The sequence below is a fragment of the Phacochoerus africanus genome, chromosome 8 (assembly GCF_016906955.1).
Source record: "Phacochoerus africanus isolate WHEZ1 chromosome 8, ROS_Pafr_v1, whole genome shotgun sequence".
NCBI lineage: Eukaryota > Metazoa > Chordata > Mammalia > Artiodactyla > Suidae > Phacochoerus > Phacochoerus africanus.
The window spans coordinates 59,324,321-59,340,774 of NC_062551.1; the positions used below are offsets into that span (position 1 = coordinate 59,324,321).

General features: G+C 55.3%; 2 protein-coding genes across 2 annotated transcripts; both read right to left on the minus strand.

Moving 5' to 3' along the window:
* Positions 1-248: 248 nt before the first annotated feature.
* ISOC2 (isochorismatase domain containing 2) lies at positions 249-7,456 on the minus strand. The gene is made up of 6 exons (XM_047790534.1): positions 7,364-7,456; positions 3,239-3,376; positions 2,902-3,111; positions 2,516-2,586; positions 2,256-2,373; positions 249-663 (listed from the first exon to the last, which is right to left on the minus strand). Exons 2-6 carry the CDS (start codon positions 3,371-3,373, stop codon positions 583-585), a joined length of 615 nt encoding a protein of 204 aa, XP_047646490.1. The 5' UTR covers positions 3,374-3,376; positions 7,364-7,456; the 3' UTR covers positions 249-582.
* An 87-nt stretch (positions 7,457-7,543) lies between these two features.
* On the minus strand, positions 7,544-15,974 carry C8H19orf85 (chromosome 8 C19orf85 homolog). Its single transcript, XM_047791384.1, has 3 exons — positions 15,802-15,974; positions 9,135-9,510; positions 7,544-7,618 (listed from the first exon to the last, which is right to left on the minus strand). The coding sequence occupies exons 1-3, from the start codon at positions 15,972-15,974 to the stop codon at positions 7,544-7,546; spliced, it is 624 nt and encodes a 207-aa protein (XP_047647340.1).
* Between the last annotated feature and the right edge of the window lie 480 nt (positions 15,975-16,454).

A 16,454-nucleotide genomic window follows, 5' to 3' on the forward strand; every position in this document is an offset into this window, starting at 1 on the left:
CGCGCGCGCCGATGGGGGGCGGCCGGCAGGCAGCGTGTTGGGCGACCCGGGGCGGCAGTTCTTTTCTGTGCAGATGCGCGCCCGCTTCAGTGCAGATGTGACAGGGGGCAGCCCTCGCCTTTGCCTCGCACCGGCTAGTAGTTGAGAAGAGGCACCTCCCCCTCCCCATCTGCTGGGGACCCCACTTCCCCCACCCGCCGCCTGCAACCCCCGGTCGCCCCCGGGATACCCCCAATACCCCAGAATGGTTTAGTCCACAGTCACATCAATGTTTATTCCCGGAGCCCAGGTCCCACACAGTCTGTGACACTCCCACCCCCTCCCCTTTCCACACCTTGAAGTGGCCCGGGGCCGAGCCCCACCTCTAGCTTGGCTCAGCCAGTCCGTGCCCGGCTTTCAAGAATCTCATTTGCATTTCCGGGAGTTTCTGTCCAATGGAAAGGCAGCACCCAGCTCCCCTCCTGACGGGGCGGTACTCCCGGTGGACTGCACCACTCTTGGGATCCAAGAATGGGGGGAGAGTGCTTCCGCCAAGGTCCCAGTGACAAGGGGGACATCTCCCCTCCAGGCAGGGTGGGGAGTTCAGCGGAAGAGGGGGTTCTGGCCATGGAAGAGGCCCAGCAGCCCGCTGTCTGGGGTAGGCTCCTTGAGGATCTTTTGGATCTGTAGGGAGAAAGAAGGAGGGGTCAGATCCAAGGGGTTAGGTCTCCATTTTCATCTCCCTTCTTGGCAGCAACTGGCCAAACCAAACACTCCCTCTTCTCAAAACTTTTCCTGGGGCCTCCCTTTCATCTTAGCCATCGGTGTTAGCTCCTGATCACCTGTCAGCTTGTCCACCTTGCTGGCTTGGACCACTAAGGGTGACAGACTGTCCTGGGGCTTCTAGCCTACACCTGTTTCTTATTAAGTAATCTCACCTCTCCTAGCCCTCAACTCTCAAATCCAGCCCACACCTTGCCCCTCAAGTCTGGACTCACAAACTTGACCTCTCAGCCTCATTGTCCCCACCCCCAGCCCCATCAGTAGACAGCTTGAGCCTCTCTTGCACTGCCTTCTCATGCGCTGCACCCATCAGCAATGCCTGTCATGCTGACCTTCAGAAAATAAAAAACAGAAATAAGCAAAGCCTGTACCCTTGCTGCCTCCACCCTGGTTTCCCTCCCTCCTGCCATAAATCCATTGGCTACCCAGGCTCAATCCCAGATCTGACCGTATCCAGCTCCCCTTTGTAGAACCCCCACGGCTGCCTCTTCCCATCCCCAGCAACGTCTTTGGGAAGACTCTTCCTTGCCTCCCTGCTCCTACACTCACCAAGCACTCACATGCCCTGCTATGGTTCCTTGAGTAAGTCAAGTTCAGTCCCACTTCCAGGCCTTTGCCTTAGCTGTTTCCTCCGCCAGGAAAACTTTTTGGATGACTGGCACCTCCCCTTTCAACCTTTCGCTTTTTCTTTCTTTTCTTTTTTGGCTGCCCTGTGGCATATGGAGTTCCCAGGTCAGGGATCAGATTCAAATGTAGCTGGAGCAACACCGGATCCTTTAACCCACTGCGCAGAGCTAGGGACTAACTTGCCTCCTGGCTCTTCAGAGACACCGCTGAGCCCACTGTACCACAGCAGGAACTCCTCAGGTCTTCACTTTAAGGCCATCCCCAGGAGGGTCCTTCCTGGTGCCAGCCTCCATCTTATTTCTCACATACTCCACACATTCCCCACCCCGCCCCCACCTCTAGGCCACAAGGTGAAATTGAAGATGGATTATCTTTTACCATTGCCCCTGGACCTGGCACAGTGGCCGGCATATAGTAGGTGTTCAATAAACGCTCAACAGAAGTGAACTAAGAGGAAGGGAAGAGGCAGACCACAGAGGGCCGGGACTCTCAAGTTCAGGCCAAGGGTGTGAAACTATGGGGCTACCTGGTCAGATCTGGGTACTAGGAAGGCCACTCTGGTGGTAGGTGTAGAGGCTGGACTTGATGCCAGAATGGAGAAGGGTGGATGGGAAAGGGTCAAAGGGCTCCCATCTACAGGGCCCCTGCTGGACTGTTCTTTCCCACCTGCCTGGCTCCCTCCCATCTTCACCCCACTCTAAAATCACCTTCTCCCAGGAGGCCGCAGGACCACCTTAGGCCACCCCCTCTCTGCACACCCAGCCCCCCAGCCTGCTTCATCTCTACGGTCCTCGTGGCTGTGGGTTAGCTTCTCCTTTCACTGACTGACGGTGTTGACCCGCAGTCTTCCCTTCGGGGTTCAGTACCTCCTTGAACTGGGGATGGGCGGCATCACCCACGAGCTGCAGAATGAGCCCCTCACTGGTGGAGAGAAAGGCGCCGCTCTGCCGCATCCGGGACAGAGCCACCAGCCGGTCCACCTGGCTGCAAGGAGGGGGGGGCGTGGGTGCCTTGGTCTGGACACCCAGACACCTGGCAGACTCAGCAGGGATCCCACCCCCTGGTTCTTCCTGGGTACCCCCACCCCACCCCACAGGCACGCCACCCCTTGGGGAGACCCTCTCACCTGCGGGAGGTGCAGGCATCCACTACCACGTGGACCTGCAGCCCTTGGTCCAGGAGATCCAGGGCAGTGTGCTGGGCACAGAAAGAGGTCAGGGCCAACCCCGCAACCCCAGGCAGGACAAGGGTCCTGGCTGAGTGACTGGGCAGCCAGGGTGGGGATAAGGGAGGCTCAGATGGGGGCAGGAGCTCCCTGGATGACAACGGGATCCTAGGCAGGATGGGAGCAGGAGGTAGAGAGGGGTCCCGAATGAAGGGGAAAGCCCCAGGTCGGGAGGGGGTCCTGGGTCAGGAAGGGGAGGATAGAGGGCTCTGGGTCAGGAGGGCCTCCTTTCAGGCTGAGGAGATCCCCCGTGGGGAGGGAGGGGCTGGGGTCAACGAGAATCTCACCAAGATACAGGCTTGTGTCTCCAAGCCACACAGGAGTACAGAGCGCAGCTGGGGCCGCGCATCCAGCTCGTGTTGCACCACGGGCACCATGCTGAAGCAGGTCTTGGGCCGTGGCTGCAGGCCCTTGGCCCCCAGCTCGGGTACCGTGGGCCCCAGGCCTTGCGGGTACTGCTCAGTCAGCACCACAGGCACATCCAGCAGCCGGGCCACCTGGGGTGGGAGTGAGGAACAAAGGTCTGGGCCCAAGGGAGGGGCTGGGGGCCTGACCTCTTAGGTCTGAGGGAGGAGGGGCTGGGGGCTGGACCCCCAGGTCAGAGGGTGGAGGAGGGGGTTATACCTTGAGCATTCGGGCAGCCACAGAGACGATCTGGGGAAAGTACAAGGTGTGGCGGAACTTCTCCTGCATGTCACACAGGAAAAGGATGGATGATCCAGGGACAACCCGTCCCAGGCCGGGCCTCACGGCTGCCATGTCCTGGGGTGCGCAGAGGGCGTGGGATCAGGCAGGGAGGGGCTTCTTGCATGTCCAAGGTCCATGCAATTAGATGCTAGGTTCCAACTGTGGTCCTCTCCGCCCGCCCCCGGGGGGAAAGCAGGCGTGAGAGGGAAGAGTCCTGCCCATGGCCCTCTGTCAGGAGCAGAGGGAGCACCCCCGCTGCACTGGCCCCTCCTCCAAGACCTGGGGGGAGTGGCAGCGCCCTGGGATCCTTCAAGTCTGACCACTTCCTCTGAAGCACAGTTTACCCATGTGGAAACTGTGCCAGCTCAACTCCCCCCGAGTCTTAGAAGGGCTGGTACCCATACAGTGGACCATTATTCAGCCATAAAAAGGAATGAAGTGCCGAAAAGGCCACAGCATGGAGGACCCTCACGGTGATGCTCAGAGGCCGGTCACACAAGACCACACGCAGGAGTCCATTTACAAGAAATGCCCCAATGGTTGAGTCCATGGAGATAGGGTGGTGGTGCTTCCACCCTGGGGTGGGGGGTTGTGGGAAGGGAATGAGGAGGGGGTACAGCATTTCTGTGTGGGGAGATGGAACATTCTGGAACTAGATAGTAGTGATTGTTAAACAATATTATGAACATACTAAATGCCTCTTAATTGTACACTTTACAATGGTCAAGGAGTTCCCATCGTGGCTCAGTGGTAATGAACCTGACTAGGATCCATGACAAAAAGGGTTCGATCCCTGGCCTTGCTCAGTGGGTTAAGGATCCGGTGTTGCTGTGAGCTGTGGTGTAGGTTGCAGATGTGGCTCGGATCTGGCGTTGCTGTGGCTCTGGCTTAGGCCGGCGGCTACAGCTCTGATTCCACCCCTAGCCTGGGAACCTCCATAAGCTGTGGGTGTGGCCCTAAAAAGACCAGGGGAAAAAAAAAAGTCAAGATTGTAAATTTTAGGTTATGTATATTTTACTACAATTAAAAAAAAAGAAACAAGAGTTCCTGTTGTGGCTCAGTGGAAATGAATCTGATCCATGAGGTCACAGGTTTGATCCCTGACCTCACTCAGTGGATTAAGGATCCAGTGTTGCCACGAGATGTGGTGTAGGCTGCAGATCTGGCATGGCTGTGGTGTAGGCCAGTGGCTACAGCTGCATTTGACCTCCAGCTGGTCACCTCCATAGGCCATGGGTGCAGCCCTAAAAATACAAAAAAAGAAACATAGGAGTTCCTGTTGTGGCTCAGCAGTAACGAACCTGACCAGTATCCATAAGGACATGGGTTCAATCCCCGGCCTTACTCTGTAGGTTAAGGATCTGGTGTTGCCATGAGCTGTGGTGCAGGCCAGCAGCTGCAGCTCCGATTAAACCCCTAGCCTGGGAACTTCCATGTGCTGTGGGTGCGGCCCTAAAAAGACCAAAAAAAAAAAAAAGAAATATAAAAATTAAGGAGGGTGCCGGTAGAACCACCTGGCCCAAGGTGGCCAATGTCATGCAGGGACTACAGGGTTGACTGCTTCCACCCCCACCAGAGCACTTGGGCTCTGGACTCCCTGCGTCCCACCTGTCCCACCCATGTACTTGTGTCTCTGGGTCCTGAGTTACAGCACAAATGGGAGTTCTGGCTTCTGTCTGCAGCCCTCTGTGTGCTTACTCATTTATTTGTTAATTTATTTAGGAAAGCTGTTTTTGCTAATTTACTAATTTATTTAGTAAGCTGTGTGCTTAGTCCTTTATTTGTTAACTTACTTAGGAAAGGAGACCCTGTGGACCCTGCCGAGGGCAAGCGGGCTGCCGCTGGGAGGTTTCAGTCCCCACGGGTGTTTGTGATTCGTGTGTGAATGGAGAAAACGTGTTCAATGTGTGATGCATCTAGAATTTAAAACCTTAAACTAGCAGATGGCTAACACGGTGAATTTTGTTATGTGAATTGTGTCTAAAAAAACCAAGTGGAATGGAAACTCAAAACCACACTGAATTAATTAATCACATAAGTACAACTGCGATCAGTGCTAGGATTTCTGGGGACCCTGATCTATCCTGGCAGGGCCAGCAGGGTCGTGTAGGAGGAAGGAGAGAGAGAAAACAGGCTTTTTGAAAACACAGAGCTGGCCCCTTTCCTTCCCTGTCTCAGCTCTGCCCAGTCCCCCAGGGCTACTCTCTGTCCCGAGGACTAAAAGGTTCCCTGCTCCCTCAAGGCACTGAGGCCCATCCAGGCGCAGTGCCTTTGCCCTGACCCTAACCCTAATCCTACCCTAACCCTACCTGGAATGCTCTTCTCCTCGTTCGGTTCATGACCTTAACTCTCCAGGACACAGGAGGGACAGGGTCAGGTGTGGGCGGGGGCACTGGAATGTCCGAAAGCCTGCGACAGGCGTCCATAGTAATGAGGAGCGCCCTTCTGGGCTGGTAGGAGTGTGGATCGCAACACCCCCTACAGAGCATCATGTGGCCACACTTATCAAAAGTATAGACACACAGACCCTCTGACCCAGAGCACTCACTCCTAAGCATCCTGCAGACACACCTGTGAAATGACACAAAGTTATTCACTGTGGGACAAGGCCATTCATGACAGCACAAGGGTATTCATTATGGGACTTTCCATAATGGAGCAGAAATAAAGACTAGAGAATAAGCATAGAAATAAATCTAGAAGTTCCCATTGTGTATCATTGACCCCCTAGCCTGGAAACCTCCATATACTGTGAGTGAGGCCCTAAAAAGACAAAAGACAAAAAAAAAAAGGCGTACTAGTGTGGATAGCAATGCTCTTCTTTGTGCCCGGCGGGGGGGGGGGGGGGAAGAGGGGGGATGTGGTGAAGTGTTCCAGTCGGTATCTGGCAGGAACATCGGGAGCATGTGTTCCTGCAGAGACAGACCTCTGAGAGCAGAGTGTGAAGGTCATTTAATTTTCACTGGGTACTGTTCTGTTCCTTAGGAATTTTGGACAATGTGTAACAGGTCCTCTCTCAGAAATAAATACAATACAGTGTGGGGGGGCAGTGATGAAGGGGCTGCTAGGGGGCCTTCTGGAGTGTGTGTGGTTTCTGGATTTGGATACTGTTCCCACCAAACAGTTTTTTTTACGGCTGCACCCACTGGCATATGGAGGTTCCCAGGCTAGGGGTCTAAATGGAGATGTAGCCGCCGGCCTACACCACAGCCACAGCAAGGCAGGATCGGAGCCACATCTGCCACCTACACCACAGCTCACGGGGCGGGATCCTTAACCCCCTGAGCCACAACAGGAACCCCCAGACGGTTCTCTTTGTGAAAAGTTATTTGAGCCGTGTCTGGTGATTTGGACGTTTGCCTACCTATGCGGTGTATCTCCAGGGGCTGTGGACCAGGTGGGCAAGGGCGGGAGGACAGGGAGGAGGGGGCAGGACAGACAGATTCCAGGGGTCGAGTCGTGGGGAAGGGAGAAGAAGGAAGATCCCCAGGTTTCCAGACTTCCAAGGAAGGCAGGGTCCAGGGACTAGCTGGAGGCCTGGAAGGGGGAACTAATTTGGGGGAGAATATGAAAAAGGTGGGGAAGGGATCTGGGCTGGAGATAGATTTTGGGGGTGCCCTGGGGGAGTGATAAGAATCTGTGTGTGGAGAGAGTCCAAGGCCGGAGAAAGAGGGGTGGCCCCAGGTGGGCGGCAACCTCAGGAAGGAATGGGCGGTTTCAATCCCCACGAGGCCGGGGGAACCCGGCTGTGTGATCTTAGGCAAGTTTCCCGCTCTGTCTGAGCCTCGGTTTCCTCCTTGGGGAAGTGGGGGCCAAACACATGCGCCACGCAGGGATGGCGCAGAAACTTGGCGGAGAGGCAGAGCGACCCGAGTCCCTAGCGAGCCCAGGCAAGAGTCCTCCCCCTGCTGTGTGTCCTTGGCTCCAGATGTCCCCGTAGCGCTCAGTTTTGTCACCATCAAGGCGGGAGGTCAGCCCCCATCAGCGCCGGAGGGGCCTTACCCGAGAGCGCGGGGACTGAGCCTAGCCGGCCCTCCGCGAGTGCGGCCTGGAGTCACTCACCTCTTGCAGGCCAGAGTCCGCCCCCTCAAGTCCTCCCGCCGAGTTCCCAGGCCGGGGTCAATGTGTGGAGCAGTTGGGACACGTGGCCCGCCCCTGCTCGGCCCGCGTCCCGCCCACCCGGGCCGAGCCGCCCAATGGGCACTCGCTTAGCTCTACTCCGCTCACGCTCTCAGCCAATCCTCAAGCGCCGCTACTTCTCCTTCGTTGGGAGGCCGTATGGGCAGGGCTGTTCGTCTTGAGAGCGTGATTGGCCAGCTGGGAGTCCGACCAATGGAGAGGCGTGAGTGGCGTGAGTGGCGGGTCTAAGGCGGAGCCGCGCGGAGTGGACGGCGAATTTGGACTTCGGCTGCGGAGGTGGCTGGGTCGCCCCAGTCCGGCTGTAACTGTCGGACCTCGGGGGCCGAGAGGGAGGGAGGGACGGGCGGTGCCCAGGACTGGGACCTCAGGTTCGATCCCTGGCCCTTCAATCTAAGAGATCCAAGCACTTTGCAGGAAAGGGTAAAGGTTCGAAGGAGCGGTGAACATTAAGATCCTGCCTCTTCTCGTTTGTTCTCCGTGGTGTGTCAATATCCCCATCTTACAGCGCCTGCTTCCTAGGGTGGTGTTTGCGATAGTTACACCGTTCTTGGAAATGGGGTTGAGAGAAAGACTGAATTGCCCATCAGTCTTGGAGTAAAATCCAAACTCTCCCAATTCATAGTCGCCTTTGTCAGCCTCTCGACCTCACCTCTTCCCATGCGCTCCACTTCAGACACGTTGGCCTCCTTTGCTGTTCCCCCAGTGTCCCACCCCAGGGCCTTTGCCCGAGGTAGTCTCTTTGCCTGGAATACCACACTTGCACAGGGCCAGCTCCTTCTTGTCATTCAGGGTCTTCTCTGACCACCCTACATCAAGTGGCCCCGCAATCTGGTTGCTGTTTTATTTTCTTCACAAACCTAATTGTGGTCTGAAATTGGAAATTTATCTTGCGTTTAAAAAATGTATGGAGGAGTTTCCATTGTGACTCAGCAGGATAAGGACGAGCATTTTCTGTGAGCACCCTCGCTCCGTGGGTTAAGGATCCAGCATTGCTGAAAGCCACCGCGTAGGTCGCAGACGTGGCTTGGATTTGACCCCTGGCCTCGAAACTTCAGTGTGCCATAGGTTCAGCCGAAAAGCAGGGGAAAAAGAGATGTGTGGGTGTGCATTTATTTTCAGTTCCCTCATTTTACCCCCTCCCCCACACCCCATGTGAAGTCCACAAGGGCAGTGATCTTGTCTGTTTTATTCACTTCTGAATCCTCGACACCGAAACCTGGGCCTGGCATATAGTAGGTGATCGACAAGTCTTTGGGAATAAGTTAAAGTAGACCAGACACTGGGCAGAGATGAACCAGGGTAAGAGGGACGGGGAAGGACAGTTGCCAAGGAGGTGGGGCTAGGAAGAAAGAAGGAAGAAGCTGGGCGAGGGGGCAGAGAGAGAGCGCACAGGCGCGGAGCCCCCATCCCCGCCCCAAGTGGCTGCAGTGGGGCACTGGACCTGGGAGAGGACCCATGAGGCCATGGTCAGAGGTGGGAGTCTGGGCTTGGTTCATTTTCCGAGGGGCTGCCAGCAGGGGAGTGACTGGGACATGGGACTCCTGGCAGGGGCAGGGGGTATGTGCAGCTGAAGAGCTGTCATGGTGGGGGGGCTCTGGTTGTCTGGGAGCCTGGGCTGAGTAGTGGTTGGGTATCATGGGGGAGCAGGTCCCCAGCCTTCAGAGATCCCCTGGGAGATCTCCTGCCTGCCCACCCAGTCCCCTCCAGGAGCCAAGAGCTCATCCCCTCCCCTCAGGGAATAAGGGAGCAGGGGACTGAAGAAGTGTGGATCCTGCCTTGGTTCTGGCTGGCCCCCCACACAGTGGAACAGGTCGGATGGCACTGAGGGACACTCTGGGGCCAGCACAATGTCATCAAAGAGGTCGAGGGTGGAGGTACCCAGGGCAGCCAGACTCAGGCTGGGGCTGGCGTGGGGTGCCTCCATGGGGGCCACAGCACAGGCCACCCCCAGGAAGGGGGATGGAGGTGGCAGGGGTGGCCTTCGGGGCAGCGGTCTCTGGGGAGGCGCCTCCTGGGACAGGATGGACATGGCTAGGCGCTGGGTGGCAGCTTCGATCTTGTCAAACTGCCTGCAGGGAGAGATGGGCATTAGCTGGGTGACCATGAAGGATTCCTGCCCTGTCTGCTATACTAGGAGGGGCTTGTCCTTTCTCTCCCTCCCCATTTTTCTTTTCTCTGCTAGTGTCTCTGCCCCTGGGTCCATTTTCTTGAGTCTGACAATTCAGTCTTTCTAACCCCATTCATAGGGAAGCTCTGAACAGGTGTGAAGTTTGTGCACTGCACAAGGCAGCACATCTAGTCCAGCACTATCCACATTTTGACATTTAGATTTATTATGACCACCATATAAATGCATTCTATATGTATTCCAACATATAAACCTAAAACATATCATAAGAAAAGGATGCCTTTAAAAATTTTCTTGGAGTTCCCTTGTGGTGCAGTAGGTTAAGGCTCTGGTATTGTCACTGCAGTGGCCTGGGTTGCTGCTGTGGTGCAGGTTCGATCCCTAGCCTGGGAACTTCTATATGCTGCACAGGTGGCCGAAGAAAATATATTTGTTTCACACAAAGGCGCACTGGACTGAGAGTGCCATGAGAGCAGTGATGCCCTGCGGATTCTACTTCCTAGACAGTTACGAATCCGCCTCTCCACCAACACTGGGTGGGGTCCCCCAGCCCCCCTCTTCCACCTGGACGACTTCAGTAGCTACTGCACGGGTCTCCCCTCGGTATTCCTGCCCCCTCGGTAGCAATACAGGCAAATCGCACAAACTACTAGGGACGGAATTGTGTCCCCCTGAAGTTCACATTTTAAAGTTTTAACCCCCAGGATTAAAATGTGAGAATGTGACTGTATTTGGAGATAGGGTCTTTAGAGAGGTGATTAAGTTATAATGACATCATCTGGGAGGTCCCTCATCCGGTGAAAGGATAATAGGACACACAGAGGGATGACCGTGTGAGATGCCGCGGAGAGGCCTCTCCCTGCCGACACCGTGATCTCAGACTTCCGCCTCCAGCATCAGGCGAAAGTGCGTGTCTGTTGTACCCAGTCTGTGGTGTCTGATTTTGGAAGCGCTAGCAGATTAAAGCGAAAACATACTGTGGAACAAAAGTGATGCGTCTTAGGATCAGCTGCTACGTGGAGTTCCCTTTGTGGCTCAGAAATGAAACTGACTAGGATCTATGAGGATGTGGGTTTGATCCCTGGCCTCGCTCAGTGGGTAAAGGATCCCGCATTGCCACAAACTGTGGTGTAGGTTGCAGATGAAGCTTGGATCCAGTGTTGGTATGGCTGTGGTGCAGGCTGGCAGCTGCAGCTATGATTCGACCCCTGGCCCGGGAACTTCCATATGCAGGTGTGGCCCTAAAAAGGGGGAAAAAAAAAAGAAGAAGAAGAAGAAAAGAAATCAGTGACTATGTGACTCCATTTAAATGAAATTCAGAACCAGACTAAGGTGGAAGTTCCCCCTTAAGTGGGTTAAGGATCTGGTGTTGCTGCAGCTGTGACTTAGGCCAGTGTGGGTTTCATTGCTGGCTGGGGAATTTCCAATGCCAAAGGTGAGGCCAAAAAAAAAAAAAAAAAAGGCTAACTTGTATTTCCCTGGTAGCTCAGCCGTTAAGGATCTGGCATTGTCACTGCTGTGGCTCTGGTCACTGCTGCGGTGCGGGTTCAGTCTCTGGTCTGGGAACTTCCACATGCTGTGGGTGCAGGCCCCCCAACCCCCAGCACGTATCTGAGGGATTTCCTGTTGTGGCTCAGTGGGTTAAGAACCCGACACAGTGTCCGTGAGGATGCATGGTCAATCCCTGGCCTCGCTCAGTGGGTGAAGGATCCAGCGTTGCTGTGAGCTTCGACGTAGGTTGCAGATGCAGCTCAGATCCAGTGTTGCTGTGGCTGTGGTGTAGGCCGGCAACTGCAGCTCCCACCTGACCGCTGGCCCCGGGAACTTCCATATGCCGCAAGCGCAGCTGTAAAAAACCCAAAAAGTATCTGATACTGTGTGACGGTTCCTAGGCAATGCCCAGAACAGGCAAACCCCAGGAGACACAGCAGACTGGTGGTTACTAGGTTCTGGGGGAGGGAGGATGGGGAGAGAATGCTAACGGGTGGTGCCACGTCGCCTTTGGAGGTGATGAAAATGTCCCAGAACTGGATGGGGGTGATGGGTGTAAACATGAATTTTCAAAACGCCCCTGAATTGTGCACTTTAAAATGGCCCAAATAGTGAATTTTACGTTATGTATGTTTTACCATGTGAAGAAAAAAAAAAGTATCTGGCCCTTAAATAAATCAGTGACAGCTGCTGCTCTGAGACTGTCTTTGATGCTGAGGAGGATAGTTATGCTCTGAATCATGTGCCAGGGAAAGTTTTCAGCCGTGACAGGTCAGGTTCAATGACAGAGAAACCGTGTGTGGAGGACTGACTTAAGATGCACAACTGGAGTTCCCACTGTGGCACAGTGGGTTAAGAACCTGACTGCAGTGGTTTGGGTTGCTGTGGAGGTGTGGGTTTGATCTCTAGCCCAGTGCAGTGGGGCTAAGGATCCAATGTTGCTGTCGCTGCAGCTCAGATTCAATCCCTGGCCCCAGGAACTTCCATATCCAGTGGGTACGGCCCTTTAAAGGAAAAAAAAAAAAAAAAGGATTCACAACAACTACGTGCCATGTATGGTCCCTGACTTGAACAAACTTAAGTATAAATGGTGTTTAGAGCTCAAGAGTTGTGCCATTTGCGATTTACTCTCAAGAGTTTGAACATTCAGATGAAGGAAATATGCTATGTTTTGGACAGCAGAATCTGTGCGATGGTACATGAGCGACCAAATAGGCAATGCCTCTCAAACTTGAGCGGACAACAGGACACCTGCAGGACTTGTAGAAACAGAGGTTCCTGGGCCCGAGTTTTGGTCCTGCAGGTCTGGGGCGGAGTCCGAGAATTTGCATTTCTAACATGCCCAGTTGATGCTGAGATGCTAATGTGGCTGGTCCAGGGACCACCTTTTGAGTCATGCTGCATCAGACGACTGTTAAACATCCATAGCATAGGTGGGAGGGTGTTCCTGAGGGAACAGGGCCTGAGGGAGCGGGGAGGGAGGAGGAGCCTGTGGGTGGGAAGATGCTGAGGAGAGCTTGCCTCTGACCTGGATCTTCTCAGGCTGAGCTTGATGCCTAAGGCAGTTGTTTCCGAGCTACCTGGGCTGCCCTCCAGGCCACTGGCGGGTGGCCTGGGTCTCTGTGGAGCATATGGCAGAACCAGGTATGGGGGCAGGGATGTCTGAGGTGCTACCACAGAGAAGCTGGCCCTTTGAAGCAGGGGTCAGACAAGGAGCCTGGGAGGCCAGCGGCTGGCACTGGCACACCTCCTGGGGCACAATCCAGGGCCGAGTGGGAGGAGCCACCTCCTTACAAAAATGCAGGTCTTTGGGCAAATCACTTTGCCTCTCTGTGCCTCAGGGTGCTCATCTAAAAAACAAGGGTAAGAGTTCCCGTCACGGCTCAGTGGTTAACGAATCTGACGAGCATCCGTGAGGACGCAGGTTTGATCCCTGGCCTTGCTCAGTGGGTGAAGGATCTGGCCTTGCTGTGAGCTGGGGTGTAGGTCAGCAACTACAGCTCCAATTCAGCACCTAGCCTGGGAAACTCCTTATGCAGTCCTAAAAACCAAAGCAAAGCAAAGCAAAGAAAAAGAAAGTAAAGTAAAATAAAATAAAAGAGTTATAAGAGCACCTACCTCCTAGGGTTCCTGTCAGGGATTGAAAAATAAAATAAAATAAGAGAGTTATAAGAGTACCTACCTCCTAGGGTTCCTATCAGGGGTTAATGAGTTCCTCCTCACTGTATGTGAGTATGTGAGTTAAAACTAAAGTACTTAGAACAGTGCCAGGCACGTACTAAGCGTCAGGTAAATTTTAGCTACGAGCATCACCACCCTCCTCCTCCTCCTCCTCCTCTTTATCCTCACCCTTAGCACCCTCGTCGCCATCAGCATCCTCTTCCTCATCTTCATCCTCCTCCTCCTCCTCACCATCCTCCTCATCTTCATCCTTGTCTTCATCCTCATCGCCATCAGCATCCTCCTCCTCCTCGCCATCGTCACCACTGGCACGCCACCCTCACCCTCACCCTCACCACCACCACCAGGGCCATCACTCCCTCCTCCTCCTCCTCCTCCTCCTCGCCATCATTGCCGTCATCAAATCCCTGAGATGCCGCACCCAGGCAGGGCCGCACAGTGGCCCAGAGCACGGGCTCTGCGCTCAGACGGCCTGGGTTTATGTCAGCTCTCTGTGGAGCCTTGGGCAGACCATCACACCTCCCTGAGCTTCCTTGTCCATAGCAGAGAGAAAAGACAACCTACGCTGGGGTTGCCGGGAGCACTGAGGCAGAGGGCGTGTCAAGGACTTAGAACAGTGCGCCTGGCATACAGCAGGTGCTGTCAACATGACGACTTGCTTGCTACTCATGTTGCAACAGAACAAAGGGTGGGGGAAAATGTATACAAGTAAGAGGAACTTGGTCCCCAGGCGGTACAGCGGAAAAAAACTAAATAATACAACGAGGGAAAAAATGACTCCTTGGGTTCTCTTGTGGCACAGTGGGTTAAGGATCTGGCACTGTCACTGCAGCAGCTTGGGTTGTTGCTCTGGGAAGGTTCGATCCCTGGCCCAGGAATGTCCATGTGCTGTAGTCGTGGCAAAAAAAAAGTGACTGTTGCAGGGTGAAGCGAAAGCGCAGGGCAAGGTGGGGTGGCACCAGGTGGGTGTGAGAGGGACAGGCTGAGCAGAGACCTGAAGGGGCAGAGGTCTCCATCCGCATTCCCAGAGCCAGGAAGAGCATGTGCAAAGGCCCAGAGGCTGAAGGGTGAAGGGCTATAGGGGGAGCTGAGGCTGGCAAGGGGAACGGAGCCTTTGTCCTAAGGGCGCTGAGGAGCTGGGGGACGTACATGAGCAGGAGAGGGGCTGAGTGTGGTGTGCGGGTTAGGGAGACACTGCCTTCAAAAAGCCCTAGAGTTGGTCCTTGTCCCCACACCCCCATCCCCATCCTGGTCTGCCCCACCACCATCCCCTCGCCAGGATCAGTGCGGTAGCCTCCTTCCTGGCCTCTCAAGTCCGCCCTTGCCGCTGTGCGATCTGATCTCTGCCCAACAGCCTGAGGGGTCCTCACATCCCACCACAGCCCAGCTCAGAGCCCCACGAGGTCTCCACGTCAGGCACCTGTTTCTCTGGAACCGAATTCCCTCCCCCTTTCGCTCTGCTCCAGCCACCCCACCTTCTTACTGATCTCCAGACACACTGGGGCCGTTCCTGCCTCAGGGCCTTGCACCTGCTGTCCCCCTCCTGCAGTGCTCTCCTCAGATGTCCACGGGCTCCTTTCCTCATCTCCCTCAGGACTCTGCTCACGTGTGGCCTCCTCGGGGAGGCCTTCCCAGCCCCTTCCCTAAAATACCAACCCTCCCCCAGCACAGCCTCCGCAGCCCTTACCACGGTCAGACACACCGTATGGTCCGTAAAAATGGAGGTAAGATTTACATCATTTAAACTATCTTAAAGTGTGCAGGTCAGTGGCACTTAGGACATTCACAATGTGCAACCACCACCTCTAATTAGTTCTAGAACGTTTCATCACCCCGGAAGGAGACCCATACCTATGAGCTATCTCTCCCCCTCCCTCCCTCCCCCAGCCCTGGCACCCACTCATCTGCTTTCTGGCTCCATGGATTTGCCTGATTTGGATATTTCACAGGATTGGAATCAGGCAATGGTGGCCTTTGTGTCTGGCTCCTTCCACGCAGCATCGGCTCTTCAAGGTGTTTGGCTTTTTGTGTGATTCTTTTTTTTTTTTGTCTTTTTGCCTTTTCTAGGGCCACTTCGAGGCATATGGAGGTTCCCAGGCTAGGAGTCAAATCGGAGCTGTAGCCACTGGCCTACGCCAGAGCCACAGCAACTCGGGATCCGAGCCGCGTCTGCAACCTATACCACAGCTCACGGCAACACTGGATCCTTAACCCACTGAGCAAGGCCAGGGATCGAACCCGCAACCTCATGGTTCCTAGTCGGATTCGTTTCCGCGGCGCCACGATGGGAACTGCTGTGGTGTGATTCTTTATTTTGTCTGTCCCTCACCAGCTGCCTCCCCTCTGCATCGCAAGCTCCCCGGAGGCAGAGAATTTCATCAGCTCCGGAGGGATGGGTCTCTGGGGTGTGGCACAGTTGGCACCCAATGAATGCGTGTTGGGCTTTGACTGCATCCAGCCTCGGGGTGCACGTCCCTCTGCCGTCTCAGAGCCTGGTCTCCCCCACGCCAAGGACTCCAGCCCCACTTCCTCCCCCTCATCCACCTCCCACTCCCCTCACCTGCAGATCTGGTTGTGCAGGAACCTCCTGTGGTTGGGCCTCCTCTTGGGGGGCCGGGTCCGCCGGGGGTGCAGAGTACGCAGCATGTGGGCGGCTGCCCCGCTCACGAAGGCACACAGCTCCCGAGGGCCAGGCTCAGAGATTCCAGGGGCCGCTGGAGCCCCGGGATGCATGGCTGGGGTTATCTGGAGTATGTCCTTACGAGATTCTTGCCTCCCAAACCTGTGAGGAGAGAGGGGCTGCCAGGGCCGGGGCCCAGGGCTGGGGCCCAGGGCTGGGGAGGGGAGGGAGACAGGAAGAGAGATGGGTTTGGGGAGGGTCAGCGGGACGCTGCAGCGCCTCCCTCCTGTGCCCTCGCCCTGTCCCTACCTCACCTCCTGAGAGCGGACCCTGAGGTTTGAGGAACCTGTAGGTAGGCGCCTGACACAGGAAGGCAAGGGGACAGGGAGGGCGGGGTCTTCTGATGTGCCCCCCACAAGGACCCAATTAGCACATAGTTGGGCCTGGGATCAGAGATGGGGCAGCGTAGGTGAGGGGGCAGAGAAAAGCCCCTGGAGATGGCCAATTAAGGGGACAAAGCCCTCGTTAGGGAAGCGAGGCCAGGAGTGGAGTCAACCGCCCCAATTAGCAATCGTGGAGGACCCGTAATTGCA

Bases quoted from the DNA above. Each gene is read 5' to 3' on its own strand.
- ISOC2 (XM_047790534.1), bottom strand. From the start codon at position 3,373: ATGGCAGCCGTGAGGCCCGGCCTGGGACGGGTTGTCCCTGGATCATCC. The intron at 2,374-2,515 runs GTGAGAGGGTCT...CCCTCCTTGCAG, and splicing joins GATGCCTGCACCTCCCGCAG to CCAGGTGGACCGGCTGGTGG. The intron at 664-2,255 runs GTACTGAACCCC...TTCTCCCTACAG, and splicing joins CCCATCCCCAGTTCAAGGAG to ATCCAAAAGATCCTCAAGGA.
- C8H19orf85 (XM_047791384.1), bottom strand. From the start codon at position 15,974: ATGCATCCCGGGGCTCCAGCGGCCCCTGGAATCTCTGAGCCTGGCCCT. The intron at 9,511-15,801 runs GTGAGGGGAGTG...CTCTCCCTGCAG, and splicing joins CTGCACAACCAGATCTGCAG to GCAGTTTGACAAGATCGAAG. The intron at 7,619-9,134 runs GTGGGCAGGCAG...TCGGACTCCCAG, and splicing joins TGGCTCCTGGAGGGGACTGG to CTGGCCAATCACGCTCTCAA.